Source organism: Odontesthes bonariensis, chromosome 16, assembly GCF_027942865.1.
Source record: "Odontesthes bonariensis isolate fOdoBon6 chromosome 16, fOdoBon6.hap1, whole genome shotgun sequence".
Classification (NCBI taxonomy): Eukaryota; Metazoa; Chordata; class Actinopteri; order Atheriniformes; family Atherinopsidae; genus Odontesthes; species Odontesthes bonariensis.
The window spans coordinates 4,185,736-4,208,045 of NC_134521.1; the positions used below are offsets into that span (position 1 = coordinate 4,185,736).

A 22,310-nucleotide genomic window follows, 5' to 3' on the forward strand; every position below is an offset into this window, starting at 1 on the left:
AAGCTGTTTCCCTACTTTCACCTGCTAATCATTCACACATGTTCGGGTCATGTCCTAAGCTGAAACCATTCTGGACAGAAATTTTCAATTCCCTATCCGAAGCATATGGGTCTCTGGTTGCTCCTAATTCAGTATCTGCAATTTTTGGTATCCCCCCCGTTTCTAACTTGCCGAAAGCAATGAAACAAGCCATAGCTTTCACCACTCTACTCGCTCGAAGGCTGAACTTACTGAATTGGAAAGTCTCTCACTCCCCTTCACATGTCCGCTGGGTGCGAGAAGTGCTCTATAACCTCAAAACAGAGAAATTGAAGTTTTCTTGTAGAGGTTCCACTAAGTTATTTCATGCTACATGGGACCCTTTTTAAGGTATTTTGATTCCTTAGCTCTGTCTGACATTGAGGATATTTAAATATCTGACAAACCTGTAAGTTTAAATGTTCTATGTATTTGTACTTACTTATTTAAACTAATATTCTTAATCATTTATCCCCTCCTTATTTATTTTGTAGCTCGAGCTGCTACAGTTAAAGTACTTTGGAGAATGTCACTGAAAGACGCTGAATGTATTCTGTCCGTGTACCAACCCCTCCACCACTTCCTCCGCCTCCAGGCATGTCCTTGATGATCCAAGTGGCAGGAGTTCTTAAGGCGATGGCAAAGGACTTCAATGTTGCAGCCCTGGTAAGGATGGCGCAGTCCTGGATGTTCCCCGCTCTGAATTCTAAATGCGTCTTCCACTGTCAATCTAACTTCCCACAATCTCCTCGTTTTCTTGGCCGTTATGACAATCAAACATTTTTTCTGCCTTTTTGTCTGGAACACAAACAAAGCAGTAACACCAAAGATGGTTTGCCTTCACCTCAAATCTTTACATTGCATGATTTAATACACCGTCTAATGTCCCAGTTCATTAAAAATGTAACAGTCTTATTTATTTATTTTCTTTGGTGTGATGCTTGTGTCATCTATGAAGAGCTACAGTAAACCGTGAAACATAGGGAGGAAAAAAAAAAACAAGATGTTCTCTGGGCCCGCAGGTAACAAACCAAGTAACGAGAAGCGGCGGCGGGGAAGTGCAGCCAGCCCTCGGTGCATCATGGAGCCACATTCCCAGAACCAGAATCCTGCTGGAGCGAGCCGGGTCTGTCAGCCGCTCCACTCGCCGCTCCGCAACGCTGATCAAGTCTTCCCGACAGGTACTACAAGCAGCCTCGACTTGCCATCCGTGTTGATTCTGTCTGGTGGTTTTTGTTGTTGTCAAAACATCTTGTTAAAATGGGGGACCTTGAAGTTGTGTTTGCCCACAGGCGTGGTTTGATAAAAGAAACGCTCCTGATTTCCATCTAAAAACATCTCCTGGCGAGATTTCCCCGTCATTCCAGTTCATAAAGACGGGCTGGAAATAATGACTCATGCTGCTCATTTCGGTGCAGAAGACTCAGGCTGTTTATCCGAAGTCTTGAGAAAAGAATACTTACTTGTCTTACTTGGTTTGTGTAAAATGAAAACACCCCGAACAAGCGGTTAGGTTTAGATGTGTTTGGCCTTTGTAACTCTTGAGGGATATTATTTTCAAGCAGTGGTCTCTGGCCGCGGTTACTTAGTGATTACTGCTCATGAAAGCTCGATTCATATTTCCCTCAGTTTCTGTTTCACTTTTGTTTTTCCAGCCCTTGTAAATATGGAATACTAAGGGATCTACACACAGCTACTCTGAGACTAATGAAGTCTATAGTAGAAAACCAGATGATTTGTTGTGGTTATTCACGATAACAGAGAGAAGCGGCAACTGTTTTTGCACTCTGAGTCATACTTTGCTCTGCAAAACTGTGCACACATTGTATTTTGGAGTTTCAAAAGAGATCCTTCAGATAAAACAAAGAAGTACTCAATTCAGAATGAACTGAGCCCTAATGAATTTTAAATTGCTACAGAGTTGTGTTTAACTAGATCTGAATCAACACTGTCATTTGCTCTGCTTCGTAGCCGTGTCACATCAAAGAAGAATTTGATTTGCAGTGGTGGAGTCGCACTGAAGAAGGGTCCTCAGGAAAGAGGAAGCTGGATGAGACGGATTCCTGATGAGAGCAATACAATCCAGTGTTAGACCAAAGGTTGGGCGCATGGTTATTTATTTATTTCTACAAGTAAATGTGTGTGTCTCAAGCTGAGACTGAGTTCAGTTATTAGCTTCAAATGTGACCAGTGTGGTGCTCTGCTAATGATGTGCATCATTGGCCCGAGAGCGAAGAGTATGGACGTTATAGAAAATAATTTCACATTTATATCTGCCAGGTGAAGCAGCTCATGGCGCCAAGTGTCCCACAGTTAGAAAGGCTACTCTGAACTTTTCTCCGCTGAGACGTAGGAGGGGCGTTTCATCAGACGGTGTAAAGTCTTGTGATTCAGAAGCAAAGATAAATGAATTGGCTTACAGTAGCTCAATGCTGCACATATCCAGGTATCCCTGCACAAGGCAGTGAACCTGTAGTACCTCCTAAGGGCAAGGTTAAAAGGTGTCATTGGGTGCAGAACATTAAAAACAAACAATTCCTTTTGTTTGATGTTGGTTGAAAATCTTGAAAATATGCAGTTCTCTTTAAAAACAGATGACAGGAAAAGCAACAGTTGTTGTGCTGTGAGAAATGAACTATGACAGTTGTAGAAACCTTTTACTGAAAGTTGTTCCAGTACAAGTTAGCGAAAGCTATATCACTGACAAACCTAACATTTCAATGGCAGTTCATGATTTTAAATCTATCTTCTGTAAAATAGTCGTTTCAGAATCTCATTACAAACCCCCGTCTTAGTTTGGCTGCAGATGTATTTTAAACATTTGTTCTGGGACTAATGTGTGAAATGCAATTCATGGTTTACTGTATTCATGCTTAGTGGCTTTAACTAAAACTGCAGAAAGGACCTTCTTTCTTCAAATACCAGTAGATTGGAGATCACCGGGATACACAATCAAACAAAAAATAATATTTCAAAAGTGTAGTATACTGTAAGAAGTCCATGTTGAATACCAAAGAAGCATAAATAAAAACAACCTCGGAGCAGTGTTTTGTTCCCAAATTGGATTGTGTATAATCTGCCCTGCAAGCAAACCACAATAATGGACTGTTCAGCAAAGAGCTAAAGCCAAGTTAGTGTGATGAGCAGCGTTTTATGGTTGGAGAAAATCATGTGTAAAATGGCTTTTTCTGCTCTCCTCCCATCAACAGGGAGGCACCACGCGCCTCTTGCGGATACATTCCCAGATCCAGCTGGGTGAGACTCTCTGGGCCTGGTTGTTCTCCTCGGGTTCAGCCAGAGTGTGTGTGGCTGAGGCGGCGTCATAATCCGGCACGAGGTCTCCGTCGTACGCCACAAAGTACCTCCTCAGTTTGTCGAAGTCCTGAATGGAGACGGGCAGGAACAGCTTCACCCCGCTGAAGATGTCCAGCAGCGTCTAAAGGGAGCACAAAGTGTCAACGTTTGTTTTCTCTAAACATACTGGGGCTCTGCTCTGGCTGCCCAGCAAGCTCCAGCTGCCTGTGGGATTATACACCAACAGTCCTTTAAACTAAATGTTGAAAAATATAGATAGATATATATAAATGAAAACATTTTTATTGCCAATCTGAACTAATTCAGCAGCATTTGCTCTGCTCCAGAACAGGAAGCTTACTTAAGGTTGGGTAAAACTTGGATTTCATTTTTACATCACTGAATGTTCACTTCTGATTACATTGTTTTACATCTGCATCGTCTGTATTGTTGATCTTGTGAAATGTGGCTGATTCTCTTAAACGACCCAGTGGGGAAAGACACGAACAACTTCAAGTTGTTTTAATCTCTCAGAACACGACGACTGAATAGAAAGACGCTGCTGTACTTAACCTCTTCTAAACACGGGCACAAGCAAACTCGTGTGTCATCGAGTCATAATGGAGTAAATCAGAAAGTGTTAGCATCATTTCAGTTGCTGTGGCATCTAAAATACAGACATGTTGTGGTTCTACTGTTGTCAGACTGCATTTGTTTCCTGCTCTGGACTCGTTTTACCTTCTGCAGATCCTCATCAATTTGTAAGTACTTTGTTATAATAAACAAAGCTGATGACCAGAACTGCAAAGCCATATGACACCACAAATATCAATGTTTTTTTGTTTAGTTTTTTCTTTAACCCTAATCCCTGATAGGGGACATTTTTGTCCACTTGGGGTGAACTTTCTCCTCTAATTTCACACTGTAGATGGTGATACTCATCATATTTGGTCCAGTTGTGCATTTTTGACTATTTTTTCGAATTTCAAACACACATCATATACAATGCAATTTTTCATTGTGTAGAAAAAAAACTCCTTAATTTCTGAAAAGGGACATTTTTGTCCCCTTTTAAAATGATCTAAAAACATCATATTAATATTTTTTTCTATGGGAGCCGTTTCTGTAATCTGCCATTGCAGAAAAACTAAAAAGCTGATAAAACTGATGTTGTAGCTCATCAATGACATAACCCAGACCTAATAATCCCCCATAGAATATTTCACTTTGCACTGCATACATTGAAAATATAGCAGTTTTTGTTTGTGTTTAACAGAAATTGGTGTTTACCTCATACACTAGTATTTAAAGGGTTAATTTTTTGGAAAATAATTGAAAACTTGGTGGTTATGATCAGAACTGAAGTGGAAGAAAAGATTTCTGGAAAAAAATATTAACATATGGTATTTTGGGGATCATTTTAGAAGGGGACAAAAATGGCCCTTTTCAGAAATTAAGGAGTTGTTTTTTTTTTCTTAAATCAGGCATAACAAAAACATTTAAAATCCCTAAAAATCAATGTTGCTAATCATTGACATATCCCAGACCATAATTATCCCTACTCAATAATTCCACTTTGCATTCCATATTTTGAAAATACTGGCACCTAAAGGCTTAAAATTTGGGCTAAAAAGTTCAAATTGGCATCTAAAGGGTTATTTTTTTTTAAAATAATTGAAAACTTGGTAGTTATGATTAGAACTGAAGTGGAACTAAAGATTTATGAAGAAAAAAAAGTGCAAAAAAATATTAATATATGATGTTTTTAGGTAATTTTAAAAGGGGACAAAAATGTCCCTTTTCAGAAATTAAGTTGTATGAGGGTTAACCAATAACCCTTACCTCCTCAGTGGAGTTTTATAAAGCACCAGGATTACTAACTCAAGCCCTAAATGAGAGTTCCCCTGTATGCTTGGAGGCTAAAGGAGGCCTGAGGAGCAGCTTTTCCTCCTCCGCCCATGGATGGATGTACAGCGCATGCTGCATTTTATGGTGCATTGCAATATGGAACAATGCTGCCTGTCAACATTAGAGTGATTAACACGGGATTTAAACTTGTGCCTATTTTGTGATTGCTTTGGTGGAGGGAAGTGTATTCATTCTACGTGTTGTGTTTCCTAAGGAAAATCTGACTGACCCCCACAGGTCATCTTTAAATGCTGCGGGAGCTGTTATTGACCAACCTTGTCATTCCTCGGCTCCAGCAGCTGAGAGGTCGGTTTTGGTTTAGTTTGTCCATTGCTGTGAAGGCTTTCACTCTTTTTAGCCTGGTAGGGAAACAACAACGGTCAGTTAATCAATATTACAGGCACTTGAAAGATTAATGGAAGTTGTGCTTTATAACCATTGGCAAATTAGTTAACTAAACGGGAAATGATCATTAAAAGGAATCAACTAATGGAAGAAATAATAAATAATCGGCAAATTAAGCGATTTAAAATGAAAACGTGTTAGCTGCAGCCGTGTATGCATCCATGTAAACAGGCTCGATGTGCAGTGACTTACCTTCTTTGCACTGGGTGCCTCTGAGCCGGGAGTGCGAGGTTCAGATTTCACCACCTTCGGTTTGGACGGCGTGATGTTGCCTGTAAAGTGACAGAGTTGCTCATTGTTTAAGTGTCGAAGAAGAAGGAGCCGACTGCAGAGAAGATTAAAAGTTGTAATGTGAGTCTACTTCACACGTCGTTTAAAGTCGTCTAACCCTCGCTCGTTTAAAATCGTTTTTTGTGTACTTTAATGTTCAAAAATCCCATCGCGTTCTCAGACTGTACGCTGCAGCAACACCTCCGGTCAGGGGTGGAGCAGTGATTTTAAATGTGGGGGTGTTCCAGGGGGGAAACATGAGCACCACATCAAGCCCAGAGACACGACGCTGAAGTTGGAATCCGATTCGCGAATTAAATGAATTTGCATAAAGGGCCATTTCACTGTATTTTGATCGCCCTAAACTAGGTCCTGTATGGAAACTACAATAGTTAGACTGCTCAAATCTGGATAGAATTATTCTTAAAAGGCTATAGATTCATTAAAACCTTGTTTGGGATTTGTGAAACCTTTTTCTGATTTGTGAAAATGCAGAACAGGGCCATTTTACTGCTTTTTTTTGTATTCTCATCACCCTAAACTAGGTCCTGTATGGAAACTACAATAGTTAGACTGCTCAAATCTGGATAGATATTCTAAAGAGTTCTTTCTTCTTTCTTTTTTATTTTCATTTGAACCATCCAAAACCAGAACCTGTATGAAATATAATTAAATATGGGCTTAATTATTCAGCACGAATGTCCATTCAGTTTGACCAATGCCTTTTCGTGCAGCGTAAGGGGGCTGAGGTGCGCTCCTTTTGTATGTTGGTGCACTATGAGGGTGGGCAAACCGTTAATATAATCCATCCATGGAGCAAACGGGTTTACTTTTGGAAAATGTGGGGGGGATGAAATCATCTTGCTGTAAAAGTGCCACATCCCACACGGGTAAGACGCCCATGCCTCCAGCCAACTTTTTCCAGGACGACACTTTGCCTTAGCTAAGGGCAATGGGTTTAATCGTGATATCATCGAGTCCAGGGAGAAAAGCAAGCTGATGGATGAGGGCAACACTGTCACATAGCAGTGAGGATGAGAACACAGCCAAATGAAAAGGTTTAGAGGTTTCACATTACTGTCACTGCTTCTAGGATGTTTGTGGGCAAACAAACGGACAAGAACGGATTCTCTTCACCTGTATCAGAGATGAATTTACCTGAACGTCATGTGAATCTTTCACCAGATGAAGCCTCTTAATGCAATGCAAAAGCTGCTTATATTTGGCTTTGGACTACAGGTTGACAAACTCAAAGTGATGACTTGAGTGAATTGTTATGCTTCACTGCTGCCTAACATTCTGCCAAAAAGAGAAATAATCACTACAGGTGAATAGGGTAATATTTTAAAAGAATAGATATCACCATTAAACTTCCTCAGTTGATTACTTATAAAAGTATGAAAAAAAAATGTATTACAAGTTTTAGAAATTTGTATGTTTAATTATGCAAATTAGGCATTATCTCATTAAATATGCGCAGATTTGCATATATTTCCGGAAGATGGATCTGAACATATGATAAAGCCAGGTGCAAAATTCTTTTTTCATTTTGTTTACACACAAAATGAAAAGAAAATTACAGAGGGATTTCAGGATATCTGCTTTCATTTCCTAGGAAATCAAAATATACTGTCGATAGCCTAAAAAACATCAATTTTCGCCATATTTTTTAATTATAATGTCACATAAATCAGGCCAGGAATGATTTATCAACAAATCCTTCTGTAAATATCTTCAGAATACTGCTAAGTGTATAACTGGAAAGTTTGGTGTTAGTAGGTGCTCCATAGGCTGAGATATTGATACTGGAAAAAAAAAAATGATTTTGAGAAAACGCCATTTAGAGATTTAAATAGGGGAATTCATTTTGGTAAATTTGGGCGAAACGTACTGCCGCAATTAAACAAAATGTGAAGAAAGAAACATTTTAATTTATGTTTTGAAATAACACATATTGAAGGAGTAGACTGGCCCAATATCTAAAAATTGACCACTGCATGAAATCACTGTTTTTGCCCGCCGTGTCTCGCCTTGTAGCAGGCCGAGTTAGAACAGAGCATTAAACAACCCGATTCATCACTGACTGAAGTTCTTATTCCCGCTTTGTGTTGTTGGCTCGTGTACTCACTAGTCTTTTTGGGTGGAGCGCTTCTGCGGGGCGAGGGCGACGGGGAGTTTCCGCCGCTGTCTGCCCCCGATGAGCCTTTGTCCTCGTTGGACGTGGACGGACCGGCTGTCACTTTAAAGTCGCAGTTCTCCTTCGATATGCGGAACAGCTCCTAAAGCGGGGATGAAATAACGACAGGGGCCTCAGCCTACAGATGCAATGTTCTGTGTCACAGGAGACTGAAGACCTGTCGGGTGCAAATAATTTAGCTCGGGCATCTTCTAACACCTGGACCACCATTTCATCTCGTTTGTCAGAATTCAAAATTTGCTCCACGCACGTCCTCCTCGGCATTTAAATCTCACAGGTGTTTCGTTAAACAGTGGGTTTAATTATTTCATCCCTTTTATCTGTGTGACATGGCCTCCCATTTCTCATCTACTCTCCCATCATATATTACAATGGAAAGTAATTAGCACCAGACAGTCCCACAGGAGACACCTTACCATCATATGAGTAACCAATTTTTAATGAATCTTTAAGGATTGCCTTCTCATTAAAATTTAATTGCTAAGTGACGGTGCTTAATCATTTCCCACGGGGCCCTCTGTTTGCTGCATTTAAGGAAATGTGTGCTGCAAGGCATATGAATCAGAAAGCTGAGTCCTACTCTGAGCTGGTGCAAGTTGGTGGCGCTCTTCCAGTCCTTGTCATCGCGGATTCTCGTCATGCGGGGAAAGCGGATCGAGATGCCGTCAGCGGTGTGCATTTCTGATTTAGAAAACTCGGCGCCTGTGATCTCCCAGACAGGTGCTTTCTGCAGGGCAGAGAATAGCAGGTGAAACATAAATGAAAAAAAGGCAAATGTGTGACCACTTCTGTCATGAAAGAATAAAAAAAATAAAAAATCTAATCATAAAATGTCCTGTTTCATTTCTTGGTCTTATTTTCCAATTGTGAAAGCTAAAGAGGGTGACGTGTGACCAGTTCTGCAGCGCAGCTCTCCTCATTGCCTCAGTAGTTCAATTAATACATTTCAGCAGATGTGCATGATCCCTTTACATCGTCATTTCATTCAAAATGTCTGCAGTATCCACATGAACAGGCCCACAGGGAAATAACATGTGCTGAGTAGTGAAATCTCACCTCAGGATGGCGGATAATGAAATCTGGATAATAGTTCTTGATAATTTTCAACCAGCCAGGGATTTTGCTTGGGTCCTTCACACACAAACACACACACAAACGATGAATGTTTGACTGTATTACATCAGCTCAGTATTCCAGACAGGCATCTAAGTGGATCCTCTCTGACCTTGCTGATTTTGATCACATCCAGCTCTTTCTGGAGCCTGGCCAGCAAGGCGTCATCATAGCCTCCGGAGCACTTAGTGACTGTGCACCATTTCTTGGAGTCTGGGTCATAGCAGCCCATCAGAAAACTAGACATGATGCCCCCTGGTGGGTAGAAGAACAAGTATAGCATCATTAAGAGGATAATCTCACAGGCTTTGTGTGCTTAATATTTTCCATCTAGCCTCCCAGAACAAGCTTCTTCATCTGAACTTGCGGTGTCTTTTGCCAGCTGTTGTTTTCTGCATCCCACTCTCTTCTGACAGTTTGACATCCCATTTATCATTTCTGCTCCAACCGCCGTGTCTTCAAACTGCATGAGATGTTTCATAAGCCCTGCTTTGAGAATTTAACTTTTATTGCATTTGTTGTGTTTCCATTACATGCTTCTCAACACCCCCTCTCTGCCCACGCGTCTCGTCTGCTTCTATGATTTGCCCAGTGGAATCTTCTCCTCATGCAATATGTTGCATCTGCAAAGTGTTTTGTGTTCCCAATGTAACAGAGTGTTGCCGTCCGAACACAACACATGCACAATCTGTTCTTCTACCCTCTGATCTTACACTCTATCATTGTAGGGGAGGTCTGTATGATGACTTAAAAAAGAAAAACATCATTTACCTTCATCAGTAATATTCACAGCATTTTTTTTTTATTTTTTTTTTTTAAATGTGTGAATAACAGTAAAACTTCAAACTGTTTAAAAGCTTGAAGAAGTAGAAACAGCTGTCAGAGAGGGAAAGATGCAGCATCAATAACTGGGAAGATTACCAGCTTTACACACCATTTGAGCCTTTCCCGTAGAAAGCCCCCAGCACCACCAGGTCAGCCGTGTCGGCCATCGCCCCTTCATTCAAATAGTCCTTCTTTACTTTCAGCCAGTGGCGCTTTCCTGGCTCATAGGTGCTCTGAGAAACAGATGTGAAGCCTGATCATCGTCGTTCCACTACACCTAAAGTCACAGTACAGGTTTTTACTTGAACAGGAAATCACTCACCTTTAAGTCTTTCAGCACCAGGCCTTCCAGCCCCTCTCTGATGACACGAGTTATCATGTCAGCCAGATCCCCCGCCCTCTGACACAAACACACATGTGGAATCATAAGCTTCGGATAAGTACGTACAGCAGGGAGGAAAATCCAGACTAAAAAACGCTTACGGTGACATGTTTCATCTCTGAGAAGAGGATCCTGTTGGGGACTTCAACCATGTTGTCATCCAGGAACTTTCTACGTTCATACAGAGGCCTGGAACATACAACACCGGTGACTGTCAGCCAATAGATGCGTTTAAGCAAATATGAAACAAATGTTTGAATAATCACGTTTCCATGAACTCGTTCGTAGCAGTTAAACTAAGTTGTGTCATCAGAGGGTGGCAGTGCAGGGTATGTTACCCATGAATGTAACAAACAGAGACTTGGCAGTATATGAGGGAGAAAATAGCAACAAAAGCCATGACTACTCGTTTAAATAACTGTAGGACCACCACAGCCCCTCATATCACTTCTGACTGCATTGCTCATGAGAATTTGAAAGGGTATGTAGATGCTGAGGACGAGTCCTCCACCTGCTTACATGACTCCAGGAAAAAAAGACACGTTTCATCTGACCAGAACCGGACTGCTAAATCCAGCTTCTCCAAACCAGACTAAGACATCAGGTCATGCAGTTGGAGTTTGAATATCTCCTGCTTATCAGACGACTAAGTGAATTAATTAATGATTATTTTTATTTTATTTTTTAATGATTTTATTGCCTTCTTGTGATTTTATGTAGCTGTAAAGCACTTTGAATTACCTTGTGTACGAATTGTGCTCTATAAATAAAATTGCCTTGCCTTGCTTGTATCTGCTCGACTAAAATAAAATCAATCAATCAATATACTTTATTAATCCCCGAGGGGGAAATTACAACAAAAAATGGGCCCAGGTGCAATGAACATGCTCAAAAGCTCAATCTTTTAGCATATTTTTGTAAGTTTACATGTATATTTATACAGCTGAATCCCCAATAAAGCTGCTCTTATCCACATATCTTCTGTTTCTTATATCAGACGACTAAGTTAGAAGCGGCAGAATGTTTGAAATGTTTAATCACAGTCCACAATGTCTGACTTACTTCAGTCAATGACTTGACTCCCTGTGCATGTATGTTGGGATAAGGATTGTGTTCCAATTAAATAGCCCAACTGTAATTCAACTGCGACCTTAGCTCGACTTAACTGCGCATGTAATTGTGCCGAATGTCTTTCGTCAGACCTTCAACGCTGCCTCTCCTTCAGACACATTCATTCTCAGGCTTAAAATCTGAGAATAAAGCAGCAAACCCATGAGGGAAACTGACATTAAAACCAAAAATAAACACAAAGCAAGAACGTTGAACAGTTCAGTTGAGGAGTGTTTTGAGGTTTGGAAAAGCGTCATTAAAGTTTCCTTGTATCATTCACTATCAGGGATGATTCTTTGTTCAGTGGAATGCAAAAGGTGTTTCGAGGTAGAGTGCAAACATTACCTTTCCATGAGACTCACACCATTGAAGTAGATGCAGTCGAAAACAAAAAGGCACACCTTGGCGTCTTGAAAGGCTGCTTTCTGAGACGAGAAGGAAGGAGAGAAAAGTAAGAAGTATAATCACTCGCAAATGGAAAAAAAAAGAAAAAAAAAAACATCTTTGTGACAAATTCATGCTGGGGGAAGAAAAATGTTTAAAAAGGGAAAACTGAGCATGTTGCTGTCACCTTGTGTACACCCAAGGTCCCAAAGGGCAGAGGTTTACTGGTCTTTGTGTCAATAAGGAGAACTTCAGCATCCAATATCATACTGTGACCGCCGGGAAAAGCCTGAGGGATGTATTCTTTGAAATGGGCCACCTGAAACATCAACACACACACACACACACACACACACACACACACACACACACACACACACCGCATTGCACAGAAAACAAATATTAGGACAGGTTTTTCTATTAGGTCTGACACAAAGCAATTTGTTTAATTAACGAGTCGCATCCTGCTCAACCTGATGTAGATCCAAAAAATATCTAAAAAGAAAAGCTAAACACACACATTTGATCTCTGACATTTGGCTTGTGGCTACTGCTCTCTTTCATCATGAGGATGATCTGAACAGCTCCACAGTGTTGTCATTATTCACAAGAAAGAAAAAAATATATATCAGAAAACTTGGACTGTTGGACCTCATTTCCCACCCCCACGCTATGTAAACCTACCATTGACATATGTTCCCTAATTACAGCGGCTACGGGAGCATAATTAACCATTTGGCTGATGGGATGCGTTGGCAAGAAAACGACACATGGCAAAATGTCAGAAGTTCACAGGTTAGAGAGCTGAATCTGGTCCACAGACACTATAAAGAACAAGTTCCAGGTTCAGCAACACCGTTTCTGAACAGAAACTGAGGAAAGAAAAAGCTCAGGTAAAAGGGGAAAAGCTTGTTTTTCTTTGTTTATAGTGGATAGAGGGCTAATGAAAAGGATGTGGAGCTTGTTACCCCTGCAAATTCTACTATCTTGGCTTCATGCTGAGGAAGCAAATGATGGGAAATCACTGCAGGAAATTTCATGCTGTAAAAATACATTTTAAGCTGCTAATCCTACAGGGACCAACCTGAAGACATTTCATTTTTATGTACATGGTCATCACACTCATCAATCAACAGCCTCATGGGCTGTGAGCCTGAGTGTTTGCATGAGTGCGGCCCGTGTCTGTGCTTAAGATAAGACTGACTTTGTGTGGCAGCACTGGTTTCAGACTGCGGCTGAAGTAGCTGAAGGTGTCTCCGTTCTTGTGGACCTGCACACGTTCCCCATCATACTTGATCTCCGAGTACATCCCATTGGGGCACTTCTTCATGGCGTACTCTATGGATTTACATGCCTCTGCCTGAAATCACACAGGAAAACAGTCATTCGTTCAGCTCTCTGGAAAGAACTAATGTTTACGTCATTCAACCTTTTTGTCAACCTCCACATATATGTAAATGACCATTTTCTTTCACTTCAATCCGAATCTTGTGTTAGTAGCTTTCTGCCATCATTCTTTTCGCGACCAACGATTCATTCCAATCCAATCCAATTTTATTTATAAAGAACTTTACAACAACCTCAGTTGGCCAAAGTGCTGTACAGGAAAAAATAAAAAATTAAAATTAAATAAAATACAAGAATAAATTAAAATACATACAACAGCTATATAATTTAAAATAATAATAATACAAAAAGAAATTAAAAAAAAATAAATAAATAAATAATTATACATTCAACGTCTCACATCGTGTCGAAAGCCAAGAGCCATTCAGATTAGCCAATTACTGACCCCTGAGTTGTTGACAGTGGAAGAGAATTGGAAGACTCATTACACTGTTTAATTCAAGTCCAAATTGTTCATTTGTGACGTTATTGTTGTTCAGTTTGCTTTGAACTTTAGTCATTGTGGTTTTTAATGACAGCGTTATTTTTTTTAAACTATCAACAACTGCTGGGCCATTTTACACTGCACATAAAGTAATGGTGGGCACTCTGGTTGGTTACCAGTAGTTAGAAATTTGAAGAAATCTAAATATTGTTATCGTTGTTATAATGTGTTGTTATCAATGTATTTCAGTGTGAGAGGATAATCAGAACAAACCAAGGCCTATGAGTCTTCCTTTTCCGAAAATTTAAATTTTTTTTATCTTGGATCAGTTTTGCATTGTGGTGTGTGTCAACAATGTTGATTCAAATGTAATTAACAGCTTTAAATATTGTATCCATATGCGATTTAAAAGCATTGCATTGCTTTTAAAATCAATACGACTCTTAGAAGAGACAACACATTAATCTGTTACTGATCAAAGCAGCCAAGTTTAATGAAAGTGTTTGATACCACGTTAAAAAGGACTCTCACTTTGTTTAGGTTTGTGCTTTTCAACAGCGAAAACGAAATATTCCGCCTCACCTCCTGCAGCTTTCACACACCTTTGGGGCACTTGGACAGACTGTGGATAATTGCACTACAAAAAGCAAGTACACACCTCCTGCTGGTACACTGCACTTTGCAGACAGACCCTCATGTTTGCAGTAAAACATTTTGACTGAGATGAAAGTCCAACACAAGAGCAGCGTTTACTGAGGGAAAACACTGTTCCAAAAGAGCAGAGAGAGCTGAAGACTGTGTGGAGCTAATTATCTCCCAACATTCACACTCCTCTGGTCACTACTGTTCCATCTCTTCCCACCCGCACCGTCAAACCCAGATGATCAAAAGCCAGACCACAGATATTGGAGCCTGTCAGGAGGAAATAAATCAAAGCAAGCCGTTCCACAATATCTGTGGCCATCATGAAAATAAATGGTCAGGTGTGATTAGAATATTTTGCAAAAATCACATCAGCTCTTCTCAAATAACACAGGAAATGAAAGGGGTGCCATCCTTTTCATAATGCTGTCGGCCATTTACAACGATCCGAGCCAGTCATTTCCCTAAAGAAACCCCGTGTTATTAGGCTCCGACTGTTAAGCATTTCCTTTTTTGTCCTCCAATTGCTAAGACTTTTGTGTTTGTAGATATTTTTCACCCCCAAGGAAAGATAGACCCCTGGAGGAAAGATCCTGTCATTTTATGTCACTGGTTAGGCAGTCTCTCCCTCCCTCCTCCACCACTGAACATGGATAAAGATGAGCTCACTTCGTTTAATCTAAACATAAGATGATCTCAATGGGATAAAAAAATGTTCAAGAGTAATTTCCACAAAAGGAACACACGACCTTCAGAAGCGAGTCAAATCATTTCTTTGATCTACTGCTCGATTGTCTTATCTTGAACATGTAAGTGCTGCTTGAGGCCTTCAGGAAAGCTGTAATAAAGAGGTCGAACAGCACCTTTAGTATGAGGCCAAAGACATTAATTCGTCTCTACACGTCAGAACATCAGATCTTATTATTTTTGTTTTATTTCACTTTTTTCTTTTTGGAAAGCTTCTACTTCAAGGCAACATTTACTGCCTTGATGGTAGAAGTCTATTTCTTATTCAGTTTATCTTCATGGCTAACCCACTAAACTTACCTTGAAGCAAAAAAAAAAATTAAAAAACATCCTTATGGTGTTGCCTTTCTTGTGGATACCAAACCAAATGAGGTCATTGACTGTTGGGCACATCGTGTTCATTTATTCTATTTTGTGTGTATCTCGTGTGTCAAAAGGTCAGAAATGCCGAAAAACACGAGTCGTAAACATAGGAGCAGTAAATCATCAAACCCGATGCATAGAAAAGCTTCACGTACATGATTAAATTAAACTGGGTCACAATGGGTTTATCACATACAGAGATTAATGGGAAGAACCGTCAGAAATGCATTTGTTGCATTTCACGATCAGTACTCACCAACATGGGCTGGACAGGGGTCATGAGGGAAGCCTCCACGGTGAGGAGCTTCCTGGGTCCCGAACCGTTGGACGCCTCCTGCTGATTCCTCAGTACCCTCTCAACGACGTCCCCCAAATTACGCGAGGCCTTGAAAGCATCGTAAGCGTTTGGATCCACTGCATCCAAACTGTATAAAGAGGCAATAATAAAATGTCAGTGTCAAAAAAAATGAATACATTTCTGTGGCGCATTCATGAAATGTTGTGACATTAAGGCAAACGCACTTACACGTGTTTGGCACCTGCGTTCATCTTTAAATCGTGCTTAATTAGCCTGATGATGCATTTCAGGTCGTTACTGGTGCATCTGCGAATAGGAGAGAAGGCAGAATATTATTGGGGAAAGCTGTGAGGCAAATGCTCGAGTCCCAAAGCGTTTTAGGAGTTCAGGAGCAAACGATTTTATTTTTATTGCACTTAGTTTTTTAGACTAACAGCAGAAAGTTACCCCTACAGTTGTTTGGGCATGTTGGACCGGGCCAATAAGAACCCTCAAATAGACTTTCTTTAAACACAGCACAAAAAATAATAATAATAAATTGTGCCTCTCAGTGTTTACAGCTTCCAGGATGCAGTTTATGACAGATAAACACAGTCTGTTGTTTTCTGCCTCGAAGAGTAGAAAAGTCAAATAAAGACGCCTTAATAATATATGCATGTGTGTTGGATGTGCTCGAGGCAGACATAAAGAGCAGCATAAAATAGCATAAATAACAATAAAAAAAAAGTTGAATAAGAAAAACAGGTGGAAACAAAGCACTGTACTGTTTGCAAACACATCCCTGATCTCTGTGACTTTTGTAAAAGTTATTCGTAGGATTTACTGTATCAGCTCCGTTCTACTAAGTGTGACCAGTGTGAAAATGAGCATGCACTGTATTACTTTTTGGCAACATCCTCCAGCTCGCTCTGCTGCTCGTCCTCCTTTGTCAGCTGAGCGAGGCGGGTCAAGGATGCGTCCACTTCTTGGATGGTAAGGAGGCTTTTGGCAGCCGGCGGAAACGATTTACTCTCGTCGAAGAACATCCTCACAGTCTCAGAAACGTCACCCTGCAAAGAAAACAAACAAACAAATAAAGCGAATGAACGAGAATAAATTCTCACAGTTGTTTCATTCTTTTTTTCTTTACAGGTTTCATATTTGACAATATGAACATCTATAATTGTCAGACATTTAACTGAGACTAAATTCAGCCCAACCAGATTTTTTTTTTATAATACAATTCTCTCAAGGCGTTCCAAAAGTATCATAATAACAAGATATCGGGGAGGTTTCGCAACAAAGTTTTAACAACAACAATATTTAATGTATGACAGCTGCCAGACAACAGACCTGCTCCAGGTCGCGCACCATGGCATCCTGGTCGCATCTGAATATGCGGCTGAAGAGTTTTACAATCTGCTTGTCGTTGAGGTTGTAGACACTTTTCACGACGCCCGGCAGGAGCAACTTCACTGTCAGGTACAGATCTCCATGGAATTTATCTAAGGACAGAAGGGAGAGACTTCATGCTGAAACCTGCCGATCCAAACGGCTAAGAAGCAAAGAGAGAAAAATGAAAAAGCAACACTGACCTCCACCTGTGCCCTTCTTCAGGAACTTCTCAATAATCTGCGTCTTGGTGTTGTAGCTGTTGTTTTCAGCCACCACTGCGCAGAGCTTGCGAAACTCTCTAAGGAGGCAGTCCTTGTGCTGAGGGTCACACAGCTGAGAGGACAGGTCGCTGCCTCGGTTGGCTTGGGCAGGAGATGAGGACGGTCCAGGGCTGCTGGAGCTGCCGGCCTTTGTAGCTAACAAGACAGCAGAGCAGAACATGACACTATCACCTCTTAATCTCTTTCAAAGGCTTTGTTTGGTTGTTGTACATCATCTCTGAAGCAGTTTTCGACATGCATTGCTGTCCTGAAATTTTCAACACATTTTTCCAGAGGTGACTGCATGTCAGAGCAGAAACTTCCTGCCTCCTGTGTGTTTTCTACACAGATGCCAGTCTGCAGTATTCCCAGTTATGAGAGCGCATCTCTCTTGGTTGGTTTTCCTGCAGTCTATCCAGGTTATGAGCGGACTCTCCCAACATTTATTCTGTGTTCATTTTTGCTCATTCTAACCACCACAGCTGTGTCCTATATCACCAGAACAGCACTGACTAAAGGCTCTAGCATGGCTGCCGGGTCTGCTAGCGCGAGCGGTGTTGATGACGTCACAATTTCGTGCCGGTAATATATAGTGGCGCAGGTCGATGCGCCAGTAGTTGCAATTTTCTCCGTCACAGAGGTTAGCCTATGTCCCTATGTCTGCCTGTTGTGAGAATTTTAAAAGGTTTTTTTTTTTCTAAATCACAGAAGATGCAAATAATTCAGAGGTGTGCCAGCTTTTTGATGTGAGAATTTCCAATAAGTTCCCTTGAAATTAAACGATTATCATACTAATTGTTTTATTTAGAATACTTAAGACTAGTGTTGCATCGTTGGACAGATTTTAGTGGTGGTGGGTGGCGTGATAGCTTCATTGAGGGCTACTGGATGTTACATCTTACCAGTGAAGCCTGAAAACTTGCGTGGAGCGTTGACGGATGGGTCTGCGGGAGGGGCCATCAGCTGACCAGGGGTGTTCGGTTTGCCTGGCGCCTTCTTCTTTGGAGTTGTATTAACTTTAGCCATCAGGCCTATAAAACAAGTTTTAGAACATGCAATAAAACCCTTGATGAATGTGACTAAGATTAGATCTAGATTAGGAAACAGGACAAAGATGAATGACTTCTGACACACCTACATAGACAAATACAATATATTCCTACAAGCATTGTATAAACATAGTCTTTTTCATTCTTATTCAAAATTAGGGAACATCCCTTTTTCTTCTCCCCAATAGAGAAAGGTTGCTTTAAAGTTTTTTTTTTTTTTTCCAAGTTTACTTGAATGACAGCTTTTTTTCCAACTTTCACCTGACGTCAAACAGCCAGACGTCAAGCTTATACAATGCTCATGTGGAATATTAAACCTACTGGTTCGACAGGTGTTCCGAGACTGTGTCTGCTGTACCTGAAACTTGTTTGTTAATGAGCTCTTTGTCCTCATCCTGCAGCTCCTCCCAGCCCTCCAGATCTGTGATGTCCTCGATCTTCTTTGTGGTGGCTCTTGCCCTCTCCAGCTTCTCAAATATACATTTCACATGGTACCACTCTTTCATCTCTCCTGCAGACTCACTGAAAGGGTTTGGGACTATCTTCCCTATGCGCACTATACCCTTCTGGATTTTGTCCTTGCATTTCTTGCATCCAGCGGTGCCACGCTTGGCATATTCCACGACAAATCTCTGTTCTGACATGTCTGGCTGGGTAGAGAAACACCGGTGCAGGAAAAGCCAGATAGGATAGATTTGGAGAAGACTGTGCTTATGGAACACTGATGTGAAATGACAGATTTCTCCTGAAAATTTGAACGCATAAACAGGTGAGGGTAGCTGTTCAGAGCAGGAAGACCCAACGAAACCTCTGCACACCTTTGACGATTGCTGACATCTGAAAAGTCTTCCAAAAGGTTGCCGGGCTACACAGAGAGTCTTTTGAAGTAATAAAAGAAGAGGTTTCTGCATGTAGTTGTAGTTGTGTTCTGGCAGAGTTACAAACCTGAAACAGGAAAGCGGTATAATGGTTAGAGAGGAAATGTTTTTGCATTTGTGACTCGTCACTTTGATACAACCAAACCCTTGAATCGGGGTTCTCTCTCCTCTTTCCTCCAGCACTCAGCTTGCCTCATTACACGACTTGCTGCATTCATGTAATATTTCAGCATTTATTTCACAATGAACTTTCTATAGCTGCAGTTCAGCTGCAAAACAGCTCCAAAAGGCACATTAACAGTTCTCATACATAATAATAATACTCATTTTACATGCACACCATCAAAGTGTTAAAGCATGACAACAATTCAATGGAGACAACAAGACATTGAATCATTCAGGATATTAAAACAGGAAAGATATGGTAATTCATACAAACAAGTAAGTAAAAGCATATCTTGGTCATTTTGTCGGAAGATTTGACCAAATTTGGAAAAGAAGGTGGAACTGAAAAATGATAACAGTTTGTGAAAGTTTGTTTTTTTATGTGCTATACAAGTTATTACTGCTGTAATTGTTTAAGCTGCAAGTTCTGAATAAGTAATAGAACTGCTTTCCTCACCTGTGTTAAAAAAATAAAAACGTCTGTAAAAAACTAACAAATATATCTCCTTCAGTTTTTCCACACCGTTTTCTAAAGTTTGAAGAACATCTTACATTCAGCTAAAACGTCAAACAGTGAACAGTCATACAGGAAGCCACACGGATGGGATAAAGCTGCCTGTAACACGTGAACCCAGAGATATTGTCTCATTCAAACAGGAGGCAATTCTCCAAGGCATTCAGTCCAGTCCAGTCCAGTTTTCATATCAATACATTCATTTGATTCAGTAACATTAACACCTCCACTCATGGCCAGAAATTGAATTATTAATTCAAATGTCAGAAATCACATGAGAACATTTCTGTTCTCATGTGTCTATGCATGAAATCTGCACACTATCTTTGAACTTATCTAGACTGTTGCTTGTTTTTAAATTCATTTAAATTATTTTATTTGTTTCTCTTTATATTCTTTTATGTATTTTAATGCTTCTTCCACTCTCTGCTGCAATGCTTTTATTTTATGTGAAGCAACTTGAATTGTTTGTACATGAAATGTGCTATACAAATAAATTTGATTTGATTTGATTTTGAAATCAAAAGGAAAAAACTCATTCCTCCCAATGTGCTCTTTCTAAACAAAGAGGATTAAACATCTGAACCACAAATGCATTCCATTTTACATTAAAATGACATAAAGAGTCTTACACAAAGCAACACGAATAGTACAGATATTACGGGCCTTCTAATTTTGATGGTCTCTTAAAGTCACCGTTTAGTCCGGTGGAGGATCACAGGTTCACCTTAGATCTTGCATCATGGGATTGTTGACAGACTCATGGCACAAATGACTTACACATTTAAACTTTTAAAATAATTAGATTCTATAAAAAAACCCTAACGGGGTGTAATAACTCCACCAATATATTATACAAAAATAAATTATTTAAAACTAAAACGTTTGCTCAAAGGTAAGTGTAAGTTTGACGAGACAAAGGGAACTGATAGGCTAAGGTTAGTTGAACGTTAGCATTAGCTCACTCTGCTCAACAGTTACAACAAACGTGGCGACTAAAGGCAAAAACACACGCAGATATCGAGACTAATTTGAAATTTCGCCAACATTTCTACACACCTGTATCAACTGTACCTTGTAGAAGCTGCGCAAAATGTGATAGTATAGTTTAAATTGCTGTACAACCTCTCATTGTTTATTAGCAAACTGCTCCTCCACCATCAAGCACAAATCAGTACTACCATATGTTTGCAATCATATCCGGTTTGGATCTACAGAATAAAATCTCTCTCTCTCTCTCTCTCTCTCTCTCTCTCTCTCTATAGATATATAAATATAGATATATATATATCTATAGATAGATAGATAGATAAGTACTTTATTCATCCCAATTTGGGAAATCATTGTGTTGCAGCAGCGTACATTTAACAAGCAAATAGAATAAATAGAATAGAATTAGAATAGAAATAGAATAAAAATAGAGAATAAACATTAGCTATATACAAATCTACAGTATGAAGAGTAAGTGCAAAATGAGCAGTTGTGCAAACAGCAAATGATATATATATTCTTTAAAATGAAAGAAAATAATTCTGATAATTATTATATTATTATTTTTTTCTTTAATTTCTGATAATTATTACCATCAGATGTGAGGCTATTAAAGGTAGGTGTCTCTTTTGTAGTACAGTACATACAACTGACACACTTTACCGGTGTTAATGTGCAGAGCTGACATTTTAGCCTTATTTTAAGGGGGGGGGGGGGGGTCATTTCCGGTAAGTTTGTATTTAACAATCACTAACTTGATGCCACTTGGAGACGCTCAGGAGGCTAAAGACGCATGGACTGCAGGCTGAAGGCTGAAATGCACAATACTCTTTAACTTTAAATGTGTTTCAGGATGGAGACACCGCCATCTGCTGAACTGGAGCGTTTAAACCATCCCACCTATTAGGATTGAGAAGCCGTGGACTTTGAAATTACAATTAAATTGGCAAGCATTATTAGATTTTTTTTTTTTTTAATAAATCTTTAAAATATGAGAAAAGAAAAGTAAAGAAAAAGAGACAATTGAACAAATGTTTTTATGAGGAACCCCAACCCGTATCTTGATTACATGTAATGACGCTGATGCTTGCTCATGTTTTTTTTGTTGTATGTGTGTGGGATTTGTGTTTTTTTCGTACTTATATTGTCGTAAATTCATTTGACAAACTATAATTACAAGCTATGCCAAATTAAATTTATTTGCATTAAAATAGTTCATAGTAATTCAAAAAATATTACCAAAACATTTATGTGGCTTTTTTATTAAGTGGAATCTTTTCATTGTTTGATTTG

At 39.8% G+C, this 22,310-nt stretch overlaps 2 protein-coding genes across 3 annotated transcripts in view; one reads left to right on the forward strand and one right to left on the reverse strand.

Annotated features, from left to right (window-relative positions):
* rad51d (RAD51 paralog D) overlaps positions 1–4,762 on the forward strand; it is a 29,404-nt gene extending 24,642 nt beyond the window's left edge. Inside the window, exons 8-11 of the mRNA XM_075487424.1 lie at positions 614–684; positions 1,041–1,199; positions 1,990–2,117; positions 3,228–4,762. Of these exons, the coding sequence (XP_075343539.1) occupies positions 614–684; positions 1,041–1,199; positions 1,990–2,085 (326 nt within the window). The 3' untranslated portion in view covers positions 2,086–2,117; positions 3,228–4,762. The remainder of the gene's footprint in view (positions 1–613; positions 685–1,040; positions 1,200–1,989; positions 2,118–3,227) is intronic.
* Positions 2,663–21,203, reverse strand: lig3 (ligase III, DNA, ATP-dependent). Of its 2 annotated transcripts, none has more exons than XM_075487423.1 (21): positions 21,102–21,203; positions 18,829–19,415; positions 18,324–18,452; positions 17,362–17,577; positions 17,120–17,271; positions 16,670–16,836; positions 16,016–16,093; positions 15,746–15,914; positions 13,111–13,266; positions 12,094–12,225; positions 11,868–11,947; positions 10,514–10,601; positions 10,353–10,430; positions 10,140–10,263; positions 9,318–9,460; positions 9,149–9,223; positions 8,673–8,819; positions 8,024–8,174; positions 5,818–5,897; positions 5,496–5,579; positions 2,663–3,454 (listed from the first exon to the last, which is right to left on the reverse strand). In XM_075487423.1, the coding sequence occupies exons 2-21, from the start codon at positions 19,379–19,381 to the stop codon at positions 3,221–3,223; spliced, it is 3,036 nt and encodes a 1,011-aa protein (XP_075343538.1). In that variant the 5' UTR covers positions 19,382–19,415; positions 21,102–21,203; the 3' UTR covers positions 2,663–3,220. The 2 variants fall into 2 exon arrangements, with proteins under 2 accessions (XP_075343538.1, XP_075343537.1); XM_075487422.1 differs by having other exon boundaries at positions 21,087–21,203.
* Between the last annotated feature and the right edge of the window lie 1,107 nt (positions 21,204–22,310).